The 24021-nt window shown below is 39.0% G+C and overlaps 1 protein-coding gene across 1 annotated transcript in view; it reads right to left on the bottom strand.

The window, feature by feature from the left end:
* ctnnbl1 (catenin, beta like 1) overlaps positions 1-23627 on the bottom strand; it is an 89132-nt gene extending 65505 nt beyond the window's left edge. Inside the window, exons 1-6 of the mRNA XM_059333269.1 lie at positions 23471-23627; positions 22066-22305; positions 19152-19258; positions 18868-19007; positions 17161-17258; positions 5800-5893 (exon numbers count right to left, since the gene is read on the bottom strand). Coding sequence (XP_059189252.1) covers positions 5800-5893; positions 17161-17258; positions 18868-19007; positions 19152-19258; positions 22066-22305; positions 23471-23500 — 709 coding nt within the window. The 5' untranslated portion in view covers positions 23501-23627. The remainder of the gene's footprint in view (positions 1-5799; positions 5894-17160; positions 17259-18867; positions 19008-19151; positions 19259-22065; positions 22306-23470) is intronic.
* Between the last annotated feature and the right edge of the window lie 394 nt (positions 23628-24021).

Raw genomic sequence — 24021 nt, 5'->3', positions numbered from 1 at the left:
ATAAAACATTTAAATCACCACTTTAGTAATCAGTTTGATCAATATGGATCAGTGCAATCTGTAGTGAGAAAAAGCATATAAACCCCCCAAAAGTTGAGATGATCAAAACTGAATGCATCAGGATTGAACATAAACAATTGAATATATGCCAAAAACAACTCTTTTATTTATATTTGACATTTATTTTGGATTTATGGTTATAATTGTATTATTGCAGATCCGTCTGGTGTTTAATGATGATGACTGAGGTATCACCTGAATAATGGTTTACATTTTTAAGTGATGAAATAACGGTACAGGAGCTATAAATTCACAGTCATGTATAATTACAGCTGTTCTACTCTGCTATAGAGTCTAAACATATTAGCATCACAAATAACATCAGCTGCAACTACACTGAAATAGGTGAAATAGGCGAGCACATCAGCGCACTATGCACAGTTAGCATCTCACTTGAACATCTTGATGCAGCAGAAGAAAAAATACAGACACGTAGTGAAGGGTTGGGTTTATGGACAATGTCTTCATCGACCACTGAGCCCAGTATCTTGATTTAAAAGCCACCACCAGTCCAGACCTACACCTGGGCGTGTGTTTGCAGAGGCATTTATTAAGAGCTTAAAAAGTAACCATTCTGATTTATTTAATTGTGCACAGACTGTTTTCATGAGTGCAACTGAAGGTGCTCGGGCTGTCACATCAACGGATCTAAAGCTGAAGAGAATTAATTTAAACTAATTCAAACGTTGAAAAAACACACTTATTTTTACCTATACCTATCTATGTGATGCACTCATTTCTGGTGAAATAATTAATGACATGATGACGATTCTTCATGGTGGATATTGCCCCTGTAGTGGGTTTTGTGTCTTTATGATTTGATCAGTTTGGCTGACTTGGACTGACAATATCATCGTCCACCATGATGTTTCACTGCGGAAATCGTCATATGCCAATTTTGGGGATACTGCCCAACCCTAACTTATTGTCACCTCACGTCAAATTTATTTTGTAATGATGTTTCTCTACTGCACCAGAATTGTCTAAGACCCTGTATCTTTGTGTCCCAGGTGCTATTTTCATTGTCTCTGGGACAACTGGAGGTACTTAATTGTTGCTTTTAAAGCACATAATGAATGCCCATGCACACTTGTGCCCTGGTGTTGGAGTGGACAGGGTGTGGGGGCTTTAAATCCGGATGTTGGGCTCAGTGGTCGATGACTGTCAGCCGTAGGCTATGGATGATGGTATCATCCATCGGCCCGGCCCGAGTGGGAATGCAGCAATAGTCTCAGGCTGTCCAATATGTCATGCTCAGCTCAAACACAGGTGGTGGGATGTAAGGGAATTTTCAGCATGAATGGCACACTGATTGATCCAGAGGGGGAAGTCAAATGACAGGCTGAAGTGACATTTGTAAATTATCCAAAAGCAAGAAAAATACATGCATAGGCCCATGTCTGCTCTATGCTGGTGTGTGTACCTCAGTATAGTCTCTAATCAAACTCCTCCATCAGTCACAAAGGCTTGTTTCCACTGAGTATTTTTTGGAAAGTGGCTGAGTGTTTGGCTCCGCCCACTAGTTAGTCCGCCTCGGCCTCTGTTCCCATACAGGTACTTTTGTAGCTGTAGCTAACCAACAGAGTTCAAATGTGACAACAGACCAACGCGGCAAGCAGTGTTGCCAACTTAGCGACTTTGTTGCTATATTTAGCGACTATTCAGACCCCTCTAGCGACTCTTTTTTTTTTTAAGTGACTAGCAACAAATCTAGTGACTTTTTCTGGTGTTATTGGAGACTTTTGGACACTCGTTCCTACTCTTTTTAACAAGTAGCAGGCGCCATCCCAAAGCACTCACAAGCGGCCCAGTCCTCCCACAGCAATCTCCCCCAGCTGCAGTCAGAGCAGGACATGTTAACCCCTCAGTGTCCAGTTTGCACCACTGTAAATTAATTATGCTTGCACAAAATCGCTGCCTCAACTAATCTTGGGCGGATCCTCTCTCCCAAGCCACACCCATAGCGGCTCACTAGAGTGAAAAGTACCCAATGGAAACGCGCCTATACTATGCTATCCAAACACACTTTGAAGGAGAAGAACTGTGGAATACAATCTCTTTATGCAGGGGTTGTCTGGATTCTGTCCTAGCTTCTTCTAATATTATCTATCCATATTAGATAGCTGTCTCTGCCACATGATATCTCTATCAGAGCAGACTGCAGCAGGAGGGGACAGAGGGAGAAAGAGATTGTGTGGTGGTGATGAAAGCACGGAGGAGAGGAAAACTGAGGAGGAAAATAAAGGGAGAGGAAAAAGGAGTGGAGAGACCAGTCAAAGACGAGTGATGAAAAGCTGACAGAACGAGGGACACGAGGAGTTGGGGAAATTGACGAACATGGTGGGGAGAGTTGGGAGGGAATAAAAAGGAAATAAAGACAAAAAAACAAAATACAAAAAGAGCAAACATCTGGAGAGAGGGCTGCAGATGATAGAGAAATGTTGAGAGAAAGAAACAAGAGGAGAGGATGGAGAGACGGGGGGTGCTGAGGGAGAGAGAGGAAGGGCCTTTATCAGTGATTCAAACAGAGCAGACAGACAGCATCCTGGTGGACAGCAGGCTCAGAGCAGAGAGCAGCCAAGGCAGACAAAAGGCTTATTCAAGCTTGGAGAGCTCCCTTGATAACACACACACACAGACACACACACACACACACAAAGTTGAATAGATAATGCACAAGCACTGCTCCCCAGATCTAACCCACACTCGCACACAAAGCCAAATAAACGCACCTAAACAGCCCTCCTGACACTCGACCTCAATCTGGCAACAAAGAAAAAAAAATCATCTCGGAAGACTCATTCGACACAAAAAGAGCTGAGAGGCAGAAAAGTCTGACTCGTGTGAGGCTAAATACGGACACCATGACTTCTCAAACTCTCTGCTGGACCGTCCCCCTCTCCCAGCCCTTGTGTCTGCATTTAATGCTGTCAAATCAAAGGATTCTCACAGTCAAAAAAGTTGTTCTAAAAGTGCTAAACATTCAAATGAGGTGCTGACTGCTTCCTTTCTGTCACTGAAAAAGTCTAGGACACTTAGCAGCAGGGAGACACACTGTTATCTATCTATATAATGTGTTATTTCCACTTTTTGAATTGAATTACTGACATAAATAAACTTTTTTATGATATTCTAATTTATTGAGATGTACCCGTAGGTCCAGGGGCATATTCCATAAAGGGAGTTCAGTGGGTTTTTTTCAGCAGCGGTGCTGCTGTGTCCGTGGCCATGAGCAGTGTTGCCAACTCCTCAGTAAGGAAAGTAGCTATTGGCTGTCGAAAAAGTCACTAGAAGTCGCTAAATGATGTCATCGTTGTGCATGTACTTGTAATGGACGCTGTAGGAGAGAGGAATAACGTTGTGGGGAAGACAAAAAGTGAGTAAAAAACACTGTCTTCTGTCACAATTTCAACCCTCAACCCTTAATCCGGCCTTGGGACCGGCTAAAGTGACTAAGAAGAGACACCGACTATAAACCAGCCAGCTGCAGGAGAACTGTTCCGCTTCGACTCGTTCTTACTCCTCTTAACGAGCAGCAGGTGCCGGCGGCTCGTTAAGAGGAGTAAGAACGAGCCTCCGAAAGTCTCCAGTAACACCAGAAAAAGTTTTTTATTTGTCGCTAGTCGCTTTTTTGAAAAATAGTCGCTAGGGGGTCTGAAAAGTCGCTAACTCTAGCAACAAAGTCGCTATGTTGGCAACACTGCTGCTCACTGCCCTAAGGAGCTAAGTAGGTACGGTGACGTTACGTTACGTTACCTGCGCTACTCGCTATATAGACCGTGTATAAGCTTGAATGTTACCTTTTACGTTGATGTCCTAAGAGGGTCCGACTCAAAACAAGTCGAAAATAACGTTGTGTGTTGTTGTGCTCACACAGTGCGAGTAGAAGTCATTAGTGGTGCATTGATGTTAATGATCATGTGAAATTTCAGCAGTGGCGCACATAATTCAGCAGCGGCCCACCGCCACTGCTGAATGAATGTAGGGGAAACACTGTAGTTTATCACACGTGTCCAATTCTAGTCGGACATTCGCTTGCTGTTAAGACACGGAATAAAATTCTGAAATCAGAAGGTTTATTTACAAATCAAATTTAGTTTAGTTTACAACATGCCAACTTTTTTGGAATTTGCAACTAAGCATTATTTTCATTACTGATTAAGTTTGTCTGTCTGCTGTGTCACTCCAAAACCCAAAAATATTCAGTTTAATGTGAAAATAAATATAAAAAAGCACTTATTTTTGCATGAAAAATTACGATTATCCGATTACCAAAGTAGTGGATAAATACTTCTCTGTCAACTAATAGCTGCTGCTCAATTTTGTTGGAACAGAGCTTTTCAAATCTTACAACTTCTAACTTATTCCACTGTGTTGGAATCTGTCAACTGAATCCTTATCTTTATATTTTGCAACATAATGTAAAGAAAACTGACAGGCTCATTTCACAAGAAAATAACGCAAAGGTTGGGAAGAAGAAACTTGGTTCCTGTCTGAGCTTCTCCGAACACGTCCAAGTGTTATCAGTCAAGTCAAGATTGGAGACTCGTCAGATTTATGAGCCCTCATGTCTGCATTTAATGCTGTCAAATCAAAGGATTCTCACACTCAAAAAAAGTTGTTTTAAAAGTGCTAAACATTTAAATGAGGGGTTGACGACTTCCTTTCTGTCACGGAAAAAGTCTAGGACACTTGGCAGCAGGGGGATGCACTGTTAGAGCTAAAAGAATACAAATAAAGTTAGTCTACGCCCTCTGTGTAATGTCAAATGAGAGTCCAGGAGGACTTCCTGTCACTGCACTGCCCAAAGCTCTAACACTGCCTCATACGCACCTTAAAGGCATACCTCCCTCCGGAAGGGCTTGTCACCGTTTCGGCACCAAATAAGACAAGGCTGATCAATTATTCTTACTGTGAATATTCAAACAGTCTCCGTAGCACCTACAGTGTGCCGTGAAATTTGTCCCAGATTTCTCCTAGATTTGTCACACATGTTTTGAATATAAATGAACACACAACACTGTGTGCAGTTGGTTCTTTTGTCGTTATATTGCTCAAAGGAACACAGCCTGCTTGTTTTGCTGTTGAGATACATATACAAGCCCCAAGTGCTTTTGTTTGTTTCTTTTTTTTGCTCCTGTCACATTTTACTCACTGTGGCCTTGTTTTATCAAAGCAATATAAAAGTTGTGCACCTCTATGGGAACAGCACAATTATGGCTAGAAGTAAGGAGAAGTCAAAAATGTCTTTGTGCAGTATAGCAATTAAAATGCCATAAAACATTTTTTTTTTTAAAGAAATAATAATAAAAGTAAAATTTTCATAAATTGGGGTCTATAACATTATTCCAAGTGCTAACAGGTGTTACCAACACTGGGGGAAAACAGGGGCTCCACATGCTATAGATATTAAACTATTTATATTTTCCAACCTGACTTGTCCTCTCCTCTCTGCTCTGTGTAACCAGCCTACAATTCAGTGCAAGTTTCACTGATCTTTTGTTAAATGACTGTTGGTCCCAGCCAAGTCGTTCATGGCTTCCCAGTTGCACTGAGGAGCGCAAAATTAAATGTTTTTTACAGAATTTCGTCATTGCGAACCATTTATTTTTGGCAAAACATTTAAATGAGACATAGAATAAGGCAAATAAGGCCTTTATACATATGATTTTCAGTGTAGTGACACTATTAAACCAGGCAGGATTTTCATATGGATGTGGTACAGCTGTGTCTCCTTACCCAGTGTGTTATAGATGCCATCAGCCTCCTCCTTCACCTGTTCATCCAGCCGCTCCATATTCTGCACCAGCAAGGCCACCACCTGACCCTCCAACTGCAGACACAGGAAGATCAAGTTCAAGTCACAGTTTAACCAAATCTAGAGGCTAATCCTTATTCATTAAGGATGAAACTCTATCATCTTGTGCCATAATATTTTGCCAGAGTTTTCCTGACATCATTTTCATTTGCGCTTACACAACCATTCTTGTATTAAACTGAAATGTACATGACATCACTCAACCCAAAAACATGTTTCCTTGTCTCATCATTACTACCGTGTAATGTGGGAAATGGGATGCTTAGGGGGAGCTTGAAAATGCCAGAGACACCTAGCCAGGAGGGAGAGATTACAGATCCCCAAAAAGTGTTCCTGCCTTCTGCTGTGTCCAGTGTCCACTTGGACTTTGCGGTTAGTTCATGGTCTGGGAGCTTTAATAAAGCCTTGAGACAGAAACTTCAAGCAGCAAGTGGTGAGAGAAGTACTAACTTTGAATTGGAGAGTTATGTGGGTATGTTATTTCTCTCTTCTTGTTGGCATGTCTATCAGTAGGTGGATTGTTGTGTTGGAATGTGGTATGTTGTGGTTAGGGATGACGGCGATCGATCGGCAACTGATCGGATCGGCCCGATATGATAAAAAAACACGATCGATCGAAAAATCAGATCAAAGGTTAAAATCACCGATCCGATCGCATTATACGTACATGTGATTTTCACGTCACTCAAGGTCACCTTACAAACACAGCAAAAAACACTATATAAAAACAAGAACACAATAAGCTACTTAAAAACATACAACTACATAAAAACAACAAACGAGCAGAAGTGAGAATAGCAAGGTCAAACAGAAAAGACTAATCTAAACAAGTGAGTTTTGAGCTGTGATTTGAAGGTGGAGAGGCTGCACAGCTAAAAGCTCTGGACCCCATTGAGGAGAGGCGAACAGGAGGAGTAGTGAGGAGCATGGAGGAGGAGGACCTGAGGGTCTCGGAGGTTGTGTAGATGTGGAGGACATCAGAAAGGTACGGAGGTGCGAGGTTATGAATTGCAGCTCAATTTTGTAGGGAACAGCTTTTACAAATCTTACAACTTCTAACTTTTTCCACTGTGTTGGAATCTGTCAACTGAATCCTTATTTTATATTTGGAACATAATGTGAAGAAAATGACGGGCTCATTTCACACAAAAAAAATAATGTAGAGGTTGGGAAGAACAAACTTGGTTCCTGTCTGCGCTTCTCCGAACACGTCCAAGTGTTATCAGTCAAGTCAAGATTGGAGACTTGTAGCCAAACAGAGCTCGCGGGGTGCTGACTGGCTGGATAAAAGTACTATTACAGATGAAAGAAGACGGACAGTTGAGTCAGATTTATGAGCCACCGGAGACCGCCGTGGATCATTTTGATTCATCTTATCAAGGATACCACCTGGCCTTCTGGCAACAAGGACAGAGGAGCCTGAGCTCACAGCAAAAGAAGAGAGAGAAATGGATTCAACTGAGCCGTGCTGCCCTGAAAGCGTTTCCCTTGGAAGCAGCTGTAAAGAACAGTGTGCTTTATGGGCGCTCCATTGCATGGTAAATGGACTGCATTTATATAATGCCGTTATCCTGAGAGCGCTGCCGAGCCACCTGAGCTACTGTCTCGCCCACTATCACATCACAATCCAATTCACACACACACACATACACACTCTGCAGTATTTCTGTCAAGGGTCTTTGACATTCATCCAATTGTCCCTACAATTGTTCCTGTCAGAGGCTAACCAGCCAGCAAGGAGGAAACCTCACAATGCACTCAGAGAGATATGTTCTTAAGACTTTATTCCACCTTCTTAGTAGATAATGTAATTATTTCAACAAACAACATACAGTCATGGGAAAATTTATTAGACTACCTTTGTTTTCTCCTTGCTTTCTTGTTCATTTGTATGCCTGGTACAACTGGAGGTACATTTGTTCGGACAAATATAATGATAACAACAAAAAACTCATAAGAGTTTAATTTAAGAGCTGATATCTAGACATTTTCCATAGTTTTCTTGATAATAACCAAAATCATTATCAAGAAAACTATGGAAAATGGCTAGATATCAGCTCTTAAATTAAACTCTTATGAGCAGTTTTGTTGTTATCATTATATTTGTCCGAACAAATACCCTTAGTTGCACCAGGCATTAAAATGAAGAAGATTGAAGAAAATTGAAGAAAACAATGGTCTGATCATTTTTTCCAGGACTGTATTTACTGTCTTATGAGCACATGTTGGCCAGAGTTAATAATGAAAATGAGAACTTTAAAAAGTCTTGGGACCATTTTTTTCCCTATGATAATGTGAATGTATCGTGATGAGGCAAATATGCTGCTGTGGTGCCTGAAATGTTATTCTATTTGGTGGGCGATATGGTCCTAAAAGATTATCACAATATTTCAGAGTATTTTTGTGATAATGATATTCTTGACGATATTAAAAAATACTGGAAAATGTATAGAAAATTATTTTTTAGTCTGTATAAATAAATAAAAATCGTACAACAAAATACAAATCAATCATAAATCTAAATGTAATGTAAATTGCAAATCTCAACAGTTGCCAAATACAAAAAATTACTCTTGACTCTTGAGTATTAGCAAATAATAAAAAATAACCATCTAGGGGGTAGTGGGGCCCCCTGGGACAACATTTTGCACATTTTATAGTACAATGTGATCAATCTCGTCCACTTTGAGTGCTAAATGTGAGCAAACACCTCGCATAACATTTTTCACAGTCAACAGGGCTTTCCATTAGGACATGGAGCAGCCAGACCAGGACATTTCCCCCTGGTGAATTCTTTTTCATAAAAAGCCCACATTTGGTGCCTCTCACACATTCTAATGCCACTATTCCATCATATACACTGATCTTAATCATTGCCTATTTTAGTTAATTATTGTAAAGGAGAATAAGGGTTCTTGTATGTTTTATTTAAGGCATCTTATTTTGACAGTCTTCCTGTAATTTCTGTGGTGGATTCTGTGCTCTTATTTTGAAAGCTGCATTTGTTTAGTGACAGGAAGTAATAGTAGCTTTTTGTGATTAAAACAACTTTAATTGCTAGTTAATGTTAGCTCGCAGCTAACGGACGGCATAATGCAACAGTGTGTTTGGATCGTTTGGACCTCTGACAGGCCCGGACAGGTTGATAGGATTTAGTTTGACTCCTGCGCACACAGGCGCACACAGAGAGATGAGATGAGATTCAACGTTATTGTCATTGAACAGAGTAACAAGTACTAGGACAACAAAATGGGGGACGGGACTGATACAGACAGGTAGGTTCTTGTGCGCAGTGGGAAGGGCAGCTCGGTATATTCAATGCGTGCGTGCGTGCGCATGTCCATTGCTTTTTTTTTTAAAAACAATTTAAAAAACAATAAATAAAAGCAAACCATAAAACACTAAAAACAAGAGCAGCGTCTCATGCGTGGTTGAAAGCCAAGGAATAAAAATAGGTTTTAATTACGTCAAGAAGTAGGGAATGTTGCCAATATCATGATGTGCATTTTTTTACTCATAAAAATTATATAAATAAGTAAGTAAGTGAGTAAATTTTATATATCAAGCGCTTTTCACAGGAAAAAAAAAGTTGTTTTACAAGGGTATAAAACAACATACAGGCAAACACTAAAACACAATACATCAAGAAAACATAATTAAAGCCTGAACGTCTAGTTGACCACGTACATATAGTCAACTAAATGCCTGTCAAAACAGATATGTCTTAAGTTGACATTTAAAAGAATCCACAGATACTGCAGGCAGAGCGGTCCACAGTTTGGGAGCTTATTGATTCAAAGGTTCGATCACCCAGAGTCTTAAGGCGGGTAACTTTAAGGAGGGAGCGAGCAGTTCAGTTACATAGGCCGGGGCGAGATCACTGTAGGTCAGAGTGAGAATCTTAACCTGGATCCTGTATGCAACGGTATATACTATGGGCTTAAATTTGTCTCATTAATACTTGTAAACACACAGGGGGTGATCTACAAATATTTTTGATTTGCACACGTGTTTTGCTATCCACAAATACAAATTTCTAATTTGTAACTTGTATTTTGGTTTTTACAAATACGAGTGTACTTGTAAATATATTGTGTTTTTGTAAATACACAATTTTCCATTTGTAAAAACAAAAAAGCCATTTGTAAAACTGAAAATTCTGCTTGTGAAGTGTGACTCAGCATTTGTGGATCATTAATCACGCACACGCATCTCTTTCCTCACTTACGCATTTTTGAGACGTTCCTGTCGCAGATCCACACAGATCCACAAGCAAATCGCTTGTGATTCACAAATGACCTGCCCTCCTCACCAGTAGGTGGCAGTGTTGTTGTATGCATACAAATATTCCTTCCACAAACACAGATTTAGGATTTGTAACTTGTGTGTTGATTTTTACAAATAAATGTCTATTCGTAAAAAAAAACCATTTGTAAAACTGAAAATTCTGCTTGTGAAGTGTGATTCAGCATTTGTGGATCACCAATCACACACACGCATCTCTTTCCTCACTTGCGTATTTTTGAGACGTTCTTGTCGCAGATCCACACAGATCCACAAGCAAATAGCTCGTGATTCCAAGTAACCCTGGCTGCAGCCTGCAGATCGGGGCGGAGCTCAACGGACGTTGAGGTGGGTGGAGTCAAACGTTGAGCTGGGTGGAGTCAAACGTTGAGCTGGGTGGAGTCAAATGTAGAGCTGGAGGAGTATGTTAGATTTACTCAACGGCACCACTCATTGATGACAGCCGCGAAGCACCGTTCAGTTGTTATTACTGGCCGCATATAAACAAATAAGGAGCATATATATATTTATATTTTTGTTTGTAATGACTCAAGTAAAGAAATGAGGACTATTAGTTTTATATGGAATGACTATTCAGCATTCACAAGTATAGTTAATTTTGACTGACATGACATAAGCAATGATAATGTTATAAAACAGCAGAGAGTTGTATGAAAGCAATTAATGCATGTCCAAAAGCATTTGCAATTTGTTGTAAGGAGAAACTGCTAATATGATGAGCACAAATGACTAAATGTTGAGGAGGTTGAACTAACTGTTGTGCAAATGTTAATATTGATGTGAGAAATGCACCAAATGACAAATAAGGGAGTTTGAAGCGCCATTAAAACTTTAAAAAGCTGTTGTCATTCCCATTTTCATCATGCTAAAATAGTTTGCATCCTTTTGAAGTCTAATGTTGAGGTTTTTTTTGCCTTTAGTGAATTCTAGTAAAATATGGGTCATCGTTTATTTTGATAAATGTTAAAACTTTATCTATCCTTATTTATAATGCTATTATGATGTGTCATTTGTAACATTTTACTTGTACTAGAAAAATTCTGTCAGACACACTGACAAGGTGAATGTGCTTTGTACATAAGGTTATACCACTTATGTAAGAGATCAAAGACTGAGGTGACTTTAACATCATCTTTATTGAACTGAACACAATTAAAAATCAAAGATAACATATTTAAAAAATAACATAAATAACTGAATTAAAAATCACAGCAAAAACCCCTCTATTAAACAACATAACACACTACTAAATTCAAAAATCAAAGCAAAAAACCCCTCTATTAAACAACATATCACACCAATAAATTCAAAAATCAAAGCAATACACAACACAGCACAGGCCTAGAAGCCCATGTAGATAAGTATCCAAAACATATGGAATACAATAATGACAAAGTATGAAAAAATATACTGTACATATGATGTAATACAGAATTATCGAGCCACATGCACACATCTACTTACAGTTACTTACAAGTGCATATCCATACAATTAAAAATATATATACAGACAATGGCCCTTTTAATATAATAATACAGAATATATTTTATATTATCTCATATTTGTTTATTATTATTTCATAATTAAACTGTCACATGCATCAAGGAAGCAGGCAGTCCTCTGGTGTTGCTGCTTCTCAAACTGTATCCTCTGACAGAGTCGTATGGAGCTTCACAAGATGGACCAAATGTTTTCATCTACAAAATAAGATAGCATAAATGAAAAATCCAGTCATCACAAACCTTTTGGGCTGGCTAAATCATATTGAATCATTGTTGAATGAGGCCTGATCATTTCTGTATTATTGCTTCAATATGTGTATTCACTGATAGACAGACTGTAGCACAGGATTCAATACAGCCCCATATTCAGAAACATAACATATTCACCATACAGGTTATGATTCACCATATCAGATCTTTTAAACAATACTTTTACTATACTTTTACCATACTTTAGGCTGTTTATTTTGTTATAGCCTTAATATCTCCTCATCTTTGTGTCTCACAGCAAACCTGTCTCCTACAAATTATGTTTGTATATTACTGTTTAATAATTAGCCTCAGTTGTGTGGTGATAAGGTCATCACTGCCTGGATTATGTTCAGAAACAACACTTTTTTGAGTGAATGAAACTGTAATTTATAGGAGACAGTAGACACCTGAGTACACACACCTGGGCTAACGTTACACACACTATAGTTATCACACAGCATTATTAGCTGCTTTCTTAGCCTGCTCTAGTGATTTTATTAGCCCTTACTAACAGAGAAAAAGAGGATCGTGTAGATAAAGTATAAGCACGTACCATCAGTCATCTCTTTAACTAGGTGGCGTCTTCTCACGTCTCCGGTGAACAGCAGCTAGCAGGCGCCGCTGTTGTGAAGTTTGCGGGTCTACTTGTACTCCCGAGCTATCGCAGTCTCTTTAACATTGTCCTTGTTTAGATAACTACAATCAGAGACATTGTATGCTACCATCGGCTCATCCATGAGCGCAATATCTTCCTCCTCATCTTCCCCCAACTCACTCTCTCCGTCATTATCTTGGCTAACGTTAGCCGGACCGTCCGCGTCCTAGTCGGAGGTCCCGCTGTCTCTCTCTCCTCTCGTCTCCTCACCTACCGGTGCGGTGAAATAGTCCATAATTAACTCTGTCCAGTTATCATCACATGTAGCACATCTATCTCTGATTAAATTGAAAAGTTTTGCAATGTTCTCCTCACATTAATCCACCGGAGCTAAACGACTGAAGTTCCACTGCTTTTGACTCCACCCAGCTCAACGTTTGACTCCACCCAGCTCAACGTTTGACTCCACCCACCTCAACGTCCGTTGAGCTCCGCCCCGATCTGCAGGCTGCAGCCAGGGTTACTTGGAATCACGAGCTATTTGCTTGTGGATCTGTGTGGATCTGCGACAAGAACGTCTCAAAAATACGCAAGTGAGGAAAGAGATGCGTGTGTGTGATTGGTGATCCACAAATGCTGAATCACACTTCACAAGCAGAATTTTCAGTTTTACAAATGGCTTTTTTTTTACGAATAGACATTTATTTGTAAAAACCAACACACAAGTTACAAATCCTAAATTTGTGTTTGTGGAAGGAATATTTGTATGCATACAACAACACTGCCACCTACTGGTGAGGAGGGCAGGTCATTTGTGAATCACGAGCTATTTGCTTGTGGATCTGTGTGGATCTGCGACAGGAACGTCTCAAAAATGCGTAAGTGAGGAAAGAGATGCGTGTGCGTGATTAATGATCCACAAATGCTGAGTCACACTTCACAAGCAGAATTTTCAGTTTTACAAATGGCTTTTTTGTTTTTACAAATGGAAAATTGTGTATTTACAAAAACACAATATATTTACAAGTACACTCGTATTTGTAAAAACCAAAATACAAGTTACAAATAAGAAATTTGTATTTGTGGATAGCAAAACACGTGTGCAAATCAAAAATATTTGTAGATCACCCCCTGTGTGTTTACAAGTATTAATGAGACAAATTTAAGCCCATAATATACCAGTATAATTGTGAACGATACGATATGGCACACCCCCTATGGTCCGATATTTCTGTGGACTCTTTAAAAATCACCTAAAGACCTATCTTTTTAGACAGGCATTTGGATGACCAGCCTGCATTGTACATATTTTATAATTTTATGTTTCATTGCGTTTTAATTGTCTTATGTTCGCTTTTTTTCTGTAAAGGACTTTGTGATTTTATTTGTGAAAAGTGCTCTATAAATAAACTTTAGTTACTTACTTTACTCATATTTCCTTGTTTTCTTTGCTTTTTTTAAAGCTATTTTTTTTGTTGGAAACTCACTTGTGGGACATATTACTGGACTGTATAATACCAATGCGGTCTATGCTATTGTTGCGGTTTTGTTTTTACATAAAAACTAAATAAAAAAAAATAAAAAACCTATGATGACATTTGTCAATTATTAGCAATGTTGCTGCCATTAAAATGTCAGATAGTTTATTAAGATAGTGAGTTTTGAATCCTTCGTAACAATACTTTGTGGGACAGTTAATTCGCCACAAAAATATGTGACAATCAAGATTTTAATTTTGTTAGACGATATATTGTCCCAGAAAATACAACGCTAATCGATATTATTGTCATTTTAAGACCAATTTACGCCACTGATATGATAATATAATAGGATTATAACGCAAGAACGCCCTTTCAAAGAGCAATGACCTTTTAATTGAAAAAAAGGGAAATGTGCATTGTATTACATAGACTATTCCCTACATCGTTTAAGGATAATTTAAAAAGAGAAACATATTTAGATTTTTGTCTGAGCTCCGAAAACTCTCTGCCCTAAAGGTATACTGTGCAGCATTTTCCATGTTAAAATGATTAAATATCTTATGTATTTTGACTTGTATACTTACATCCTAACAAATACAGGTAAAGGTATTTTATGTAAGGAACAGGTGGGTTTCATTCGGTCCCGTCAGTGGTGTCACATCACCCTTATCCCCCCCAAGCGGGGAAAGACCAGATGCGTCAGACAGTAACTGTAAATCCCAAAGCGTCACAGAATAATACTCAGTAACAGAAATACAGCATTTTTTTTTGCCACACACCATCATTTTTCCATTAATTGCAGCCATTTTGCAACACAGTAAGGCAATAACCCTAATTTATAGGTATGATATTTCAATATTGATCAGATAGATTTTGATTGGCATTGGTGGTTGTTTAACAGTGAAGACAAAAACTCCCATGATCCCACGCTGCCTCATCAAAGTCCGTCTTTTGTTATTGTTTTGACTGAGGGACCCCCAGCTGCAGAAACGCCATCCTGTGTGTTTTAAAGGAAGCCAACCATTGCCTCTGACACTGAAAAGTAAAATATGTAGCTGGACAGCTCAAAAACCCTTGAAACACCAGACAAAACAGGTAATTCATTGTGTCCAGAAACAACACCTCTGATGAATGCCAGTGGGATGCAGCCTGGCACAAACCTGGCACGTTCCGGCCAACAGATTCTTTGATGGAGTGTCACAGTGACGGCCGTGGAGGAGCCGGGGCGCTCCGTTCTTCCCTCCATTATAAGAATATCAGCACATTATTGTAGTTTGACCTTTGTCTGTGTCGCTCTAAATGTCAGGACCCATAATGGGATATCAAAAATCTTTCCCGGTTCATAGGCGGCGCGAGAAGCTCATTGACAAAAAGAAAGAGAAGGAGAGAAGGCTAAATGTACAGAGAGGAGAGACGGAGAGGGGAGATGATGCCAACAGACGCAGCTGGAGGGTAACTAAGAAGACCTTTAGATATCGCAAAAGGTGTGAAAGGAGAAGCTATAATTATATGGTTGCCATTACACTTCTTCTTCCTCTGACCATATTCTGGTCACGCATCACGGAATGAATGAATTAATTATCTTTATTTTCTGCTATATAATGTACATCTTGAAAATCTAATTTCACCTTCTTTTTTTCCATGATTACAAACTGAAAAAGGAATAGATTGAAAGCTTATTTTTGCCCAGAACCCCAGAATATCAGCATTGGAAAAAATATCTACATTAATATCTACAAATATCTAAAATCTACATTTTAGTCTAACTCATAATCCTTGATTGTCTTACATGAAAATCAATTTACATTATAATAATTCATTAATTTACATTTTAAAGTTCCACAGTTGGACCCCCAAAACTGAAACACATCTGCATTTTACATTCGTTCTCACTTAACTTCACTTTTCAAATATAAAAAAGCCTCTAAAATTATAATTTATTATTTTTATTAATTTAAATTATTGCTATTGTTCACTGGACAAAAGAGTATTTTTAATGTGACTGGATCCTATACAAAATTGATTAGTAGATTTACGGCAATATCACAACAATTCGTGTCGGATTATATAACAAAGTAAATTAATAACAATTTAAGCATGGTAAGTAGAGGTGGTGGAAAAAAATCGATACAGCATAGTATTTCGTTATTTTGCATGACAATATTATATCGATTCATGGCCGCCAAGTATTGATATTTAGCGTTCCGACTGCCCGTCAGTATTTTCGCCATTTTTGTTTTTTTCCAGAGGCCATAGCCAGAATATCGTGTTGGGAAGTTGTCGAAATATCTCTGCAAAGTTGGGCTATTTTTTTATGTTTCATGGTGATTTTCAAAGCACTCCTGCGACCTCTGAAGTCATGCTATCTCAATTAAAATAGGCATCTGGGTTTTTTTTCACAGACACACCCGTATCAAAGCTATTCAGAGCAGTGAAGCTTAAAGTTGAGGAAAATTTGATAAAATGATGCAGTTGTTGTCGTCCATACATGTTTGATATCAGTTCAGTTCAGTTTGACTGAATACTTTGTTGGTCAGTCTGTGGGTTTGACTCTCATTGTGGAGAAATAAAAAGACTGAAGTGAGATGAATAGACTGAGAGTTTTCTCTTATTTGACAAAACAATTCTTGATTGAATTTAACTTTGCAGACACAAAATGCAGTTAAACGGTTAAATCGCAATATATTGTATCACAATACTCACCATGTCGCAAAATGATTAAAATTGCAATAATATTCTTTCGTGACTCAAGTATCAGGATGAAATCGTATCGTGGGGCCGATGCGCTGATTCACACCTCTAATGGTAGACATATTTTTGCCCAAGTTAAATTGCATGTTTAAAAAAGTTTCATAACAAAAACAGTAAAAAAAAATTTAAAAAAAGTGGATTAAATTATTTTATACTAATTCACTGTCTAATAATATGTTAATTATCACTTCTACAGATGGATTATATAGTGTCAATAAATATATCACAAGTAGACGGGCACTGGTCTGAAGCATTAAACACACCAATCATTAACACTCTTCATCAGTCCCCTCTGCCTGTTTTGGATCGAGCCCGAGCCCAGAAACTTCCGTATTGACTCCACAAAGTGCTGCTTTATCAATACAATCAAAGAATTATGTAAATGTTGAACTCACCAGAGCATCTATGAGAACCTCTGCTCCCTCCTCGCTCTCGTGGAGTGTGTCGATATCCGTCAGCTCCTGCAGCAGGTCCACCACTGCGATGGCAACATGTGGTTCAGGCTAAGGTCCAAAGTCACACAATGACACAAACAAACGGCGGACCAACAACTATTGTGTTCTGCAGGGTAAAATTACTGTTCTTGAACTGAGTGAAAATATTCTAAATACAGCATACTCTGAAATTGATATTGATTTCTTTAGGTGTTGGCTTTTTTAGATGGCAAAAATATATCTTGCTGCTGCCCCCATCCTCAGCAGTACATTGCTCAGTTTCAGAGCGAGGCTTTAAAGCCAATTTGACAAAGAGGCCAACTAATGGAATTACAACTTCCTGCACTGTCACATGATGTCATGGGGCTAAAAAAGACATTTCCCATAGATTTACAGAGAGATGTCACAACCCCCATGAAATGACTCGCTTTTTTCTATTAGAATTTGATCCATTCAGTACAGTAACATTTGGAACGTCTAGAAGTCTAGAATTAATAAATTATTCAATTTAGTGGACAGCTAGAAGTTAGCTGTCTCAACTGGCAAAGTTTCTGGCTTGGAAGCTCCATAGAAAATCTAATTTTATACATGGAAGTCGAACATTTTTGGCTTCATGTGCTCTCTCTTTTATTGTTATAATAAGGCTGGCAGTATTCTATACTGTTAGCATTAAAAACAGAAAAGACAAAAACCAACATGTGTTAATGTCAACCTCTCATAACTTTCTGACTCCTTATCCCTTCTGTGGCTCTAAATTCTGAAGATTAGGTCTAAACCATATATGGCTGACAGCGTTTGGTCAGTGCGATTTTTATGTGCAATGTGTAACAGGAATAGTTAATAGAAGTACCTTATGATGTGAATATTTTTGGATTGTAGTAGTTAGTATGCTTTTGTACCGGTTATACAAACAAGTAATAATATGCTTAATGATATAAGAAACCCCTCGTACATCACTCGTACATCTCATGGATTAAACAGGATTCCAATCTAATAAATGTGTCGATCCACACAGAGGGCGGGTGTTAGACCGGAATAAATGAATCAGTTAATAAATTCTAAGCATACAGTGGAATATTTCTGTGATTTAAACAATTGGCTGAGCATACTACACTTCACTTAACGCAACGAAAAACGGAGTCAGCGTGAATTGTACGATGGAACTCATACATTCCGCTAGTGCTTTTGCACCACTCAGGGCTGGGACGCCTATAATAACCTTTGAAATGCAATGAGTGAAGTAAAAGCACTGTCCTTTGGAGGCCAATGACATCGTCTTTAAAGACAGATGCACGCTGCAGATCACTCATCAGGGAACGAGCAGCCCTGCACACTGAACAAAGTAGGTAACTCGCTCACTCATATACACACCCGTGTGTAGGGCTTACCTCCAGCAGTCAGCCATAAATATTTCAAGGAGGTAAAAAAAATCTACAAAGCTTAAATGAAATAAAGGTTAATTACATAAGACATTCAAACTTTGTACTTTTCAAAATAACAGGCTATACATTGTATTCATATTTGTCTTGTCATGGGGTTTATGTGCAAATAAAAAACACAGACTATCACCAGGCTTATCATTCAAAGACCTGTGTTAAATACCAAACTCTATATAGTGGATGAATGGATCAAAACCAACTGACAGTCTATATATAGGTGAAAGGATATCAGTGTTTTCATGACTGAGGAGGCCCAGCAGTGAGTGGACGGCATTAAGCTCCACCAGCAGGTGGTACAGGTCTGGCATGGTGGCAATCACATGCATCTCCTGGATGATGTCATTGAGATCCAGCTCGGACTCCATGAACCTGGTTTAAGGAACAAGACACACACACTATAAATCTACCAAAAATGTGTTGAAACGTTGAAGAAAAACTGTAATAAGTGTGGGAGTAAATACTGTTATAAGACCAAGACAGCAACACATTGTGAAGTGTCAGTAATGGGCTTACTTCTCTGGGTTGTCCGGAAACTTAATCCTCAGCTCCTGATTTTTGTACGACCTTTTCTCAAAGGTCAGGATCATTTTCTTCACTGAACTCTCATCTACCGGCTCGGCCTGTTTGATTCGTACATAAGGGAAGAGAAGGAGAGGAAAATATTTAAAAAGGAAGACAGAGAGAAAGAAAAAACAGCCTTTTATTGGAGGCAGCTGGTGCCATAACAACAAAGAGACATCGGGGTCACTCTAATAATGTGGATGGAACAGAATAGCCAGAAGTTTTCTACGGTCGGAGGGAGTGTGAGAGCATTTAACTGGAAAAGAGAATGTGTTTGACCTGCTGATGGCTTAAAAGCCTGTAAAGTGTTGGACAGATAATGACAGGTTAGGGAATTACAACTGTCTGACATTATGGAACCGTGCAGCACTTTGCTCTGAGTAGCTCTTGACAGAGTGAATACTTGAAAAAGCTGCAGTGTCGAATAATAAGAACAGGGTAATAGATGTGCAGTTTTCTTCCATTTTAAATATTAAAGTCTTAACAATGGGTTCTTTCTTGGTCCAAAGCGTTCTCTACGTCCTTTCCGCTGTGCTGTTATTGCAGTATTTGAGAGGGGTGTACCACAAAGCAAGTTCAACCAAGCCAGGGTTTCTTTGTGTTAGCTGGCTCAACAAAGACTGAAACACCGATCACAGATAACAAGTACCACTTATCAACTCACTTTCCTCTTTATGCTCTGTGCATGCTTTGACTCTGCTACCGGAAAAGCAATCCGGTTCCATTTCCTTTCATGAAGAATATGAAACATGTGTTTTTTTTTCGTCTGTGGTTTTCCTCTTTCCCACAGGCCTGAGAGAGCAGAGTTTGTGTTCTCACAGAAGTAAAATGTGGCTACAGGCTGCATTTTATCTTGTTTAGGCTTTGTAGCTCATAGAAACTGGCCTGTTAGAACAACACAAACACACATTGCGTATAACAAACTTCGTACGGCAAGAACAGCTGTTGTCATATGTAACTGGCCAATAGAACTTGGTTGCGTGCAAGTCCAGTTTCTGTCTTTGTCCAGCCCAAAGAAGATGAAATGTGAATTATTATAGAAATCGGGGCTCATTCTGACTGGGATCCTGCAAGAGTTATGTCAGTCTAAGTCCACCACTGCATAACCTTACCTGTGACCTAAGTAAAGCCTGCATTGAGACCAGACTTTTTTCTACGGTTTCGTTTACCCTTGGGCTTCCAATCTAAGAACCTGAATCTTTACAGGAAATATCAAAGATAATAAATAAATAAATAAATAAACCTACCCTCATATCCTTGAAGTGGCAACTTGTCCAATCAGAGTCAAGTAATCTGGAATTCTCAATCACGAAAAGTTTTTCTGGGAGGCTGAGCCGGAGGTCAGATAAGTTGTTGCTGCATGCAGCCGAGGAGAACCAGAGGGCTGATTAATAACTTGGTTTTGAAGATCTTTACAACTCAGCTCTAATAACATGTCATTAAGTCTCAAAAACAAACAAAATTGGACTCATTGTTGGCTAGTAAGTTAGTAGTAAATTTTGCAGGTTAACTAGCAAGCTAGCTAGCTCATCTGAGACAAGTTTATACGACGCATACAGCAGAAAATATTAGGTAATGTTAGGTTGGCTGATTTGTTAACTTCTTGCAAGGTTGTAACTCTGTCCCTAATGATGATGCAAATGATGTGTCTAACGTTACGGTTGATTTGTCTGGCATACTCTCTGTAGACTGTGTAATCATATTGCCATATTTCGTTAGAACGCTGATTTAACTTCATTCAGTTTTGAGCCACTCAATGCTCTCTCATTGCTTCCTGTTTAATTGTAATGGACGGAGGCGCGCGCACTCACGCACACACACACACACACAGAGAAAAGACTAAGACTGCACTTGACAGTACTTGAGGAAATTCTGTGAGGAAAGGTAAGGAGGCAAGGTAAGGAGGCAAGGTTTCCCTGCACATCTATATGTGAGGCAGCCTCTGTTAAGCTTCTGGTTTTAAGTGCAGCACAGAACAAAGCTTTGCAGACAAACAAGAAAAACAGAAACATGACTGCAATGTTGCAACACATTCTGTTTTTTCACTGAGCTATGGAAACTTAGGCTTTCCATGAAACTTACACCTCCACAGAAAATTGAGATAAGCCATGCAACGCCTACCCTGCAAATAAAATGATCCTATTCTGACTTTTGCTACTTAAGGAGTGGAGCTGAAGAGCTCACATTTGTTCCTATAATGCTTAGTTCACACTACATGACTTAAGCCCTGATTTTTTTAACTTGCAGACTAGTGGCAAATTGTGAACTGGTGCCTGAGCACTTTGTGTGAACTGTTCAAAGACATGAGGTCACCAATGCATCATTGAGCCAGCATTGACTGTTATGAACATGTGTGCCAACTACAACATCAACCAGAATGACAACAAGGAAATTCTGCAGATTGCTTAAACACATGCCATTTCTCGCATGTTTTTGTGACAAAACAAAGTTTGAGGAGCTGATACAGTCATCAGTGATGAAAGACCATGTGATGTGTAACCCCCTATGAAAACCACAACGTCTTCAAGACCAGCTGTTAAAACACAGCAAGTCGCGTAGTGTGAATTATACATACAGTGAGAAGAATGGTATGATGTGGAAGATGGGTTGTAAGTCTCTAAGTGCTGACAGTCCAACCTTAATGCTGACATATTCTTTCACCATAGTGTGAACAAGTAGCCCAGTGTTGCATGACAGCTAGAGACAAGGTGATATTTGCTTGATAATGATAATTATAATGATCATTTTTGATTGTTCTGTCTACAACAATCAATGTAAACATAATACATGAAGTTATAATAATATAACTGCTATTTATAGGAGACAGCAGATACAAAAAAATTCAAAAACATGATACTAAGCCTACCTCAGGTTCTTCTTCATCCTGGTCCATCAGTTTCTCCAAGATCTTCTTCTTGTCCCCGGTCAGCTCCTCAGTGTCCCTCATTTCAATCCCTCCTTCAAGTCCAACTCCGGCTGCTGCTTCCCGGTACCTGGCCAACTCCCTGGCGCTCAGCCCTTTCTGCTGCTTCCCTCCTCTGGAGTCCTCGTCTCCTCCCGCTGCTCCTCCATCCTCCTCCCTGGGACGCTTTGCTCCTCTGTCAGGCTGCAAGATAAAAGGAGATGGTGGGATGTAACGATGTACACAGGTATTTGGTCTGAGGGATGCTGTGAGGTCCAAACATGTCTGAAGTGCAGCTCACATAGAAATGACATTAGAATTTAAAAGTAGACATATATTCTGCCTTACATTTCATGCATAAGAACTGATCAAATGCATCATTATATACCAAATAAGTGACAAGACCAAACTTGGCAAGTCCAGTCACAAAAACTCAATAAAGAAACACAGCATCAAGACCTTTCTTGAAATATTACAGTAGTACATTTTAGTACATTTTCCACACAGCAGCAGAAGCTCCAACTTTAGAAGCTACTCTGAGAAAATAACAACAAGCTGCAACAGGCATTTTTGATCTCACAAAAAAATATAACTGAATATAACTTGTGATAAATACCAATGAACATTTTCTAATTGGTGTTCCAGAAGTGTGCAGTAAGGTGGCCGTTACCTCAGCTGGTAATCTGCTTCAATCAGAATGAATATCTACTACAGAGTGACACTATAGTAGTGATACTACAAATAACAACAAGCTACAACAGGCATTTTTGATCTCACATAAAAAGATGATTTTACTGAAAAAACATGTAATTAGTGGGGTCACTCGTGTGCCGAATTTGCATATGCAGATTAACGATTAGTAAAATGCATTTCTTCATATGATGTTAAGAGTTTACGTCTAGTTTTATGAACAAACTTGCAATAATTGCGAGAATTGTTACTGGGCATTGGCATGCAAGAAAGAGACGTGATTAAACGGTCTTAGACAAAACAATGCCACCCGAGCCAGTTTAGGTGTTTGTCTAAATTATTCAGTGTGTAAAAGTAGCTCAGGAAATTACAGCTAAGATGAGTGTGAAAGTGTCGTAGCTTCTTTATTTATTCAAACCGGCTAGAAAGCTAGCAACCTGCTCAGCTAGCACGCTAACTGCTAACGTTATTCACCCATTAAATAGGAGTCAAGTTGAGCAGCGTAACGCAATACATTTCACGCAAACCGTGCACCACAAACAGAGCAAAGTTAAGCTAAAATAAAGCCCGCTAACGACCAGCATTAACTACTAGCAATGCTGTTGCAATCAAGCAAATGAATGAGAAAGTTCATGCTAGCTGAGTTCACCAATATTGGTGAGCAGAATAAGACGTTTACCTGATAGTTGAGGAGCTCTCCGACATCCATGTCTCCGGGTTAAAAAGCTGAACGTAAGAATGTGTTGTTTAAGCTTCGGGAATAAAGAAGAGCGTAAATTTAGCAGTTAGATACACAGCTAACAACAACAAGCTCAACACGTACACATGCTTGCCGTAAATCGGTTGTGTTTGCTGTCGTGGGCAGGGTACTGCCACAAACTGCCGTAAAGTCTATGTTACCATAGATATATATAAACACAGCCTTTCTTATAGATATCTATGTATGTTACAACCACAACATGAACATTTGATTTATTTTTGTAAACCTGTATAGCCTACATGTATCTGGGGTTTTCTTTTAATTACAGCATATTAGGCCTATATTAGGCTATCTGTATTTTTTCTATTTATTATATATGTGATATACGACTTATACTATGCTGTGTATATCTCTACATATATCTAAATATATGTATTCATTATGTTCATACTACTACATGCAACAACCGATTTAACATGCTAAAATATATTTTCTCCAATGTGCAATATCTGTACAATGCAAAGTACTTT

Source organism: Centropristis striata, chromosome 5 (genome assembly GCF_030273125.1).
Source record: "Centropristis striata isolate RG_2023a ecotype Rhode Island chromosome 5, C.striata_1.0, whole genome shotgun sequence".
In the NCBI taxonomy this organism is placed as follows: Eukaryota; Metazoa; Chordata; class Actinopteri; order Perciformes; family Serranidae; genus Centropristis; species Centropristis striata.
The sequence above is the reverse complement of the archived record's forward strand: the minus strand, read 5'-3'. Positions and strand labels throughout refer to the sequence as shown.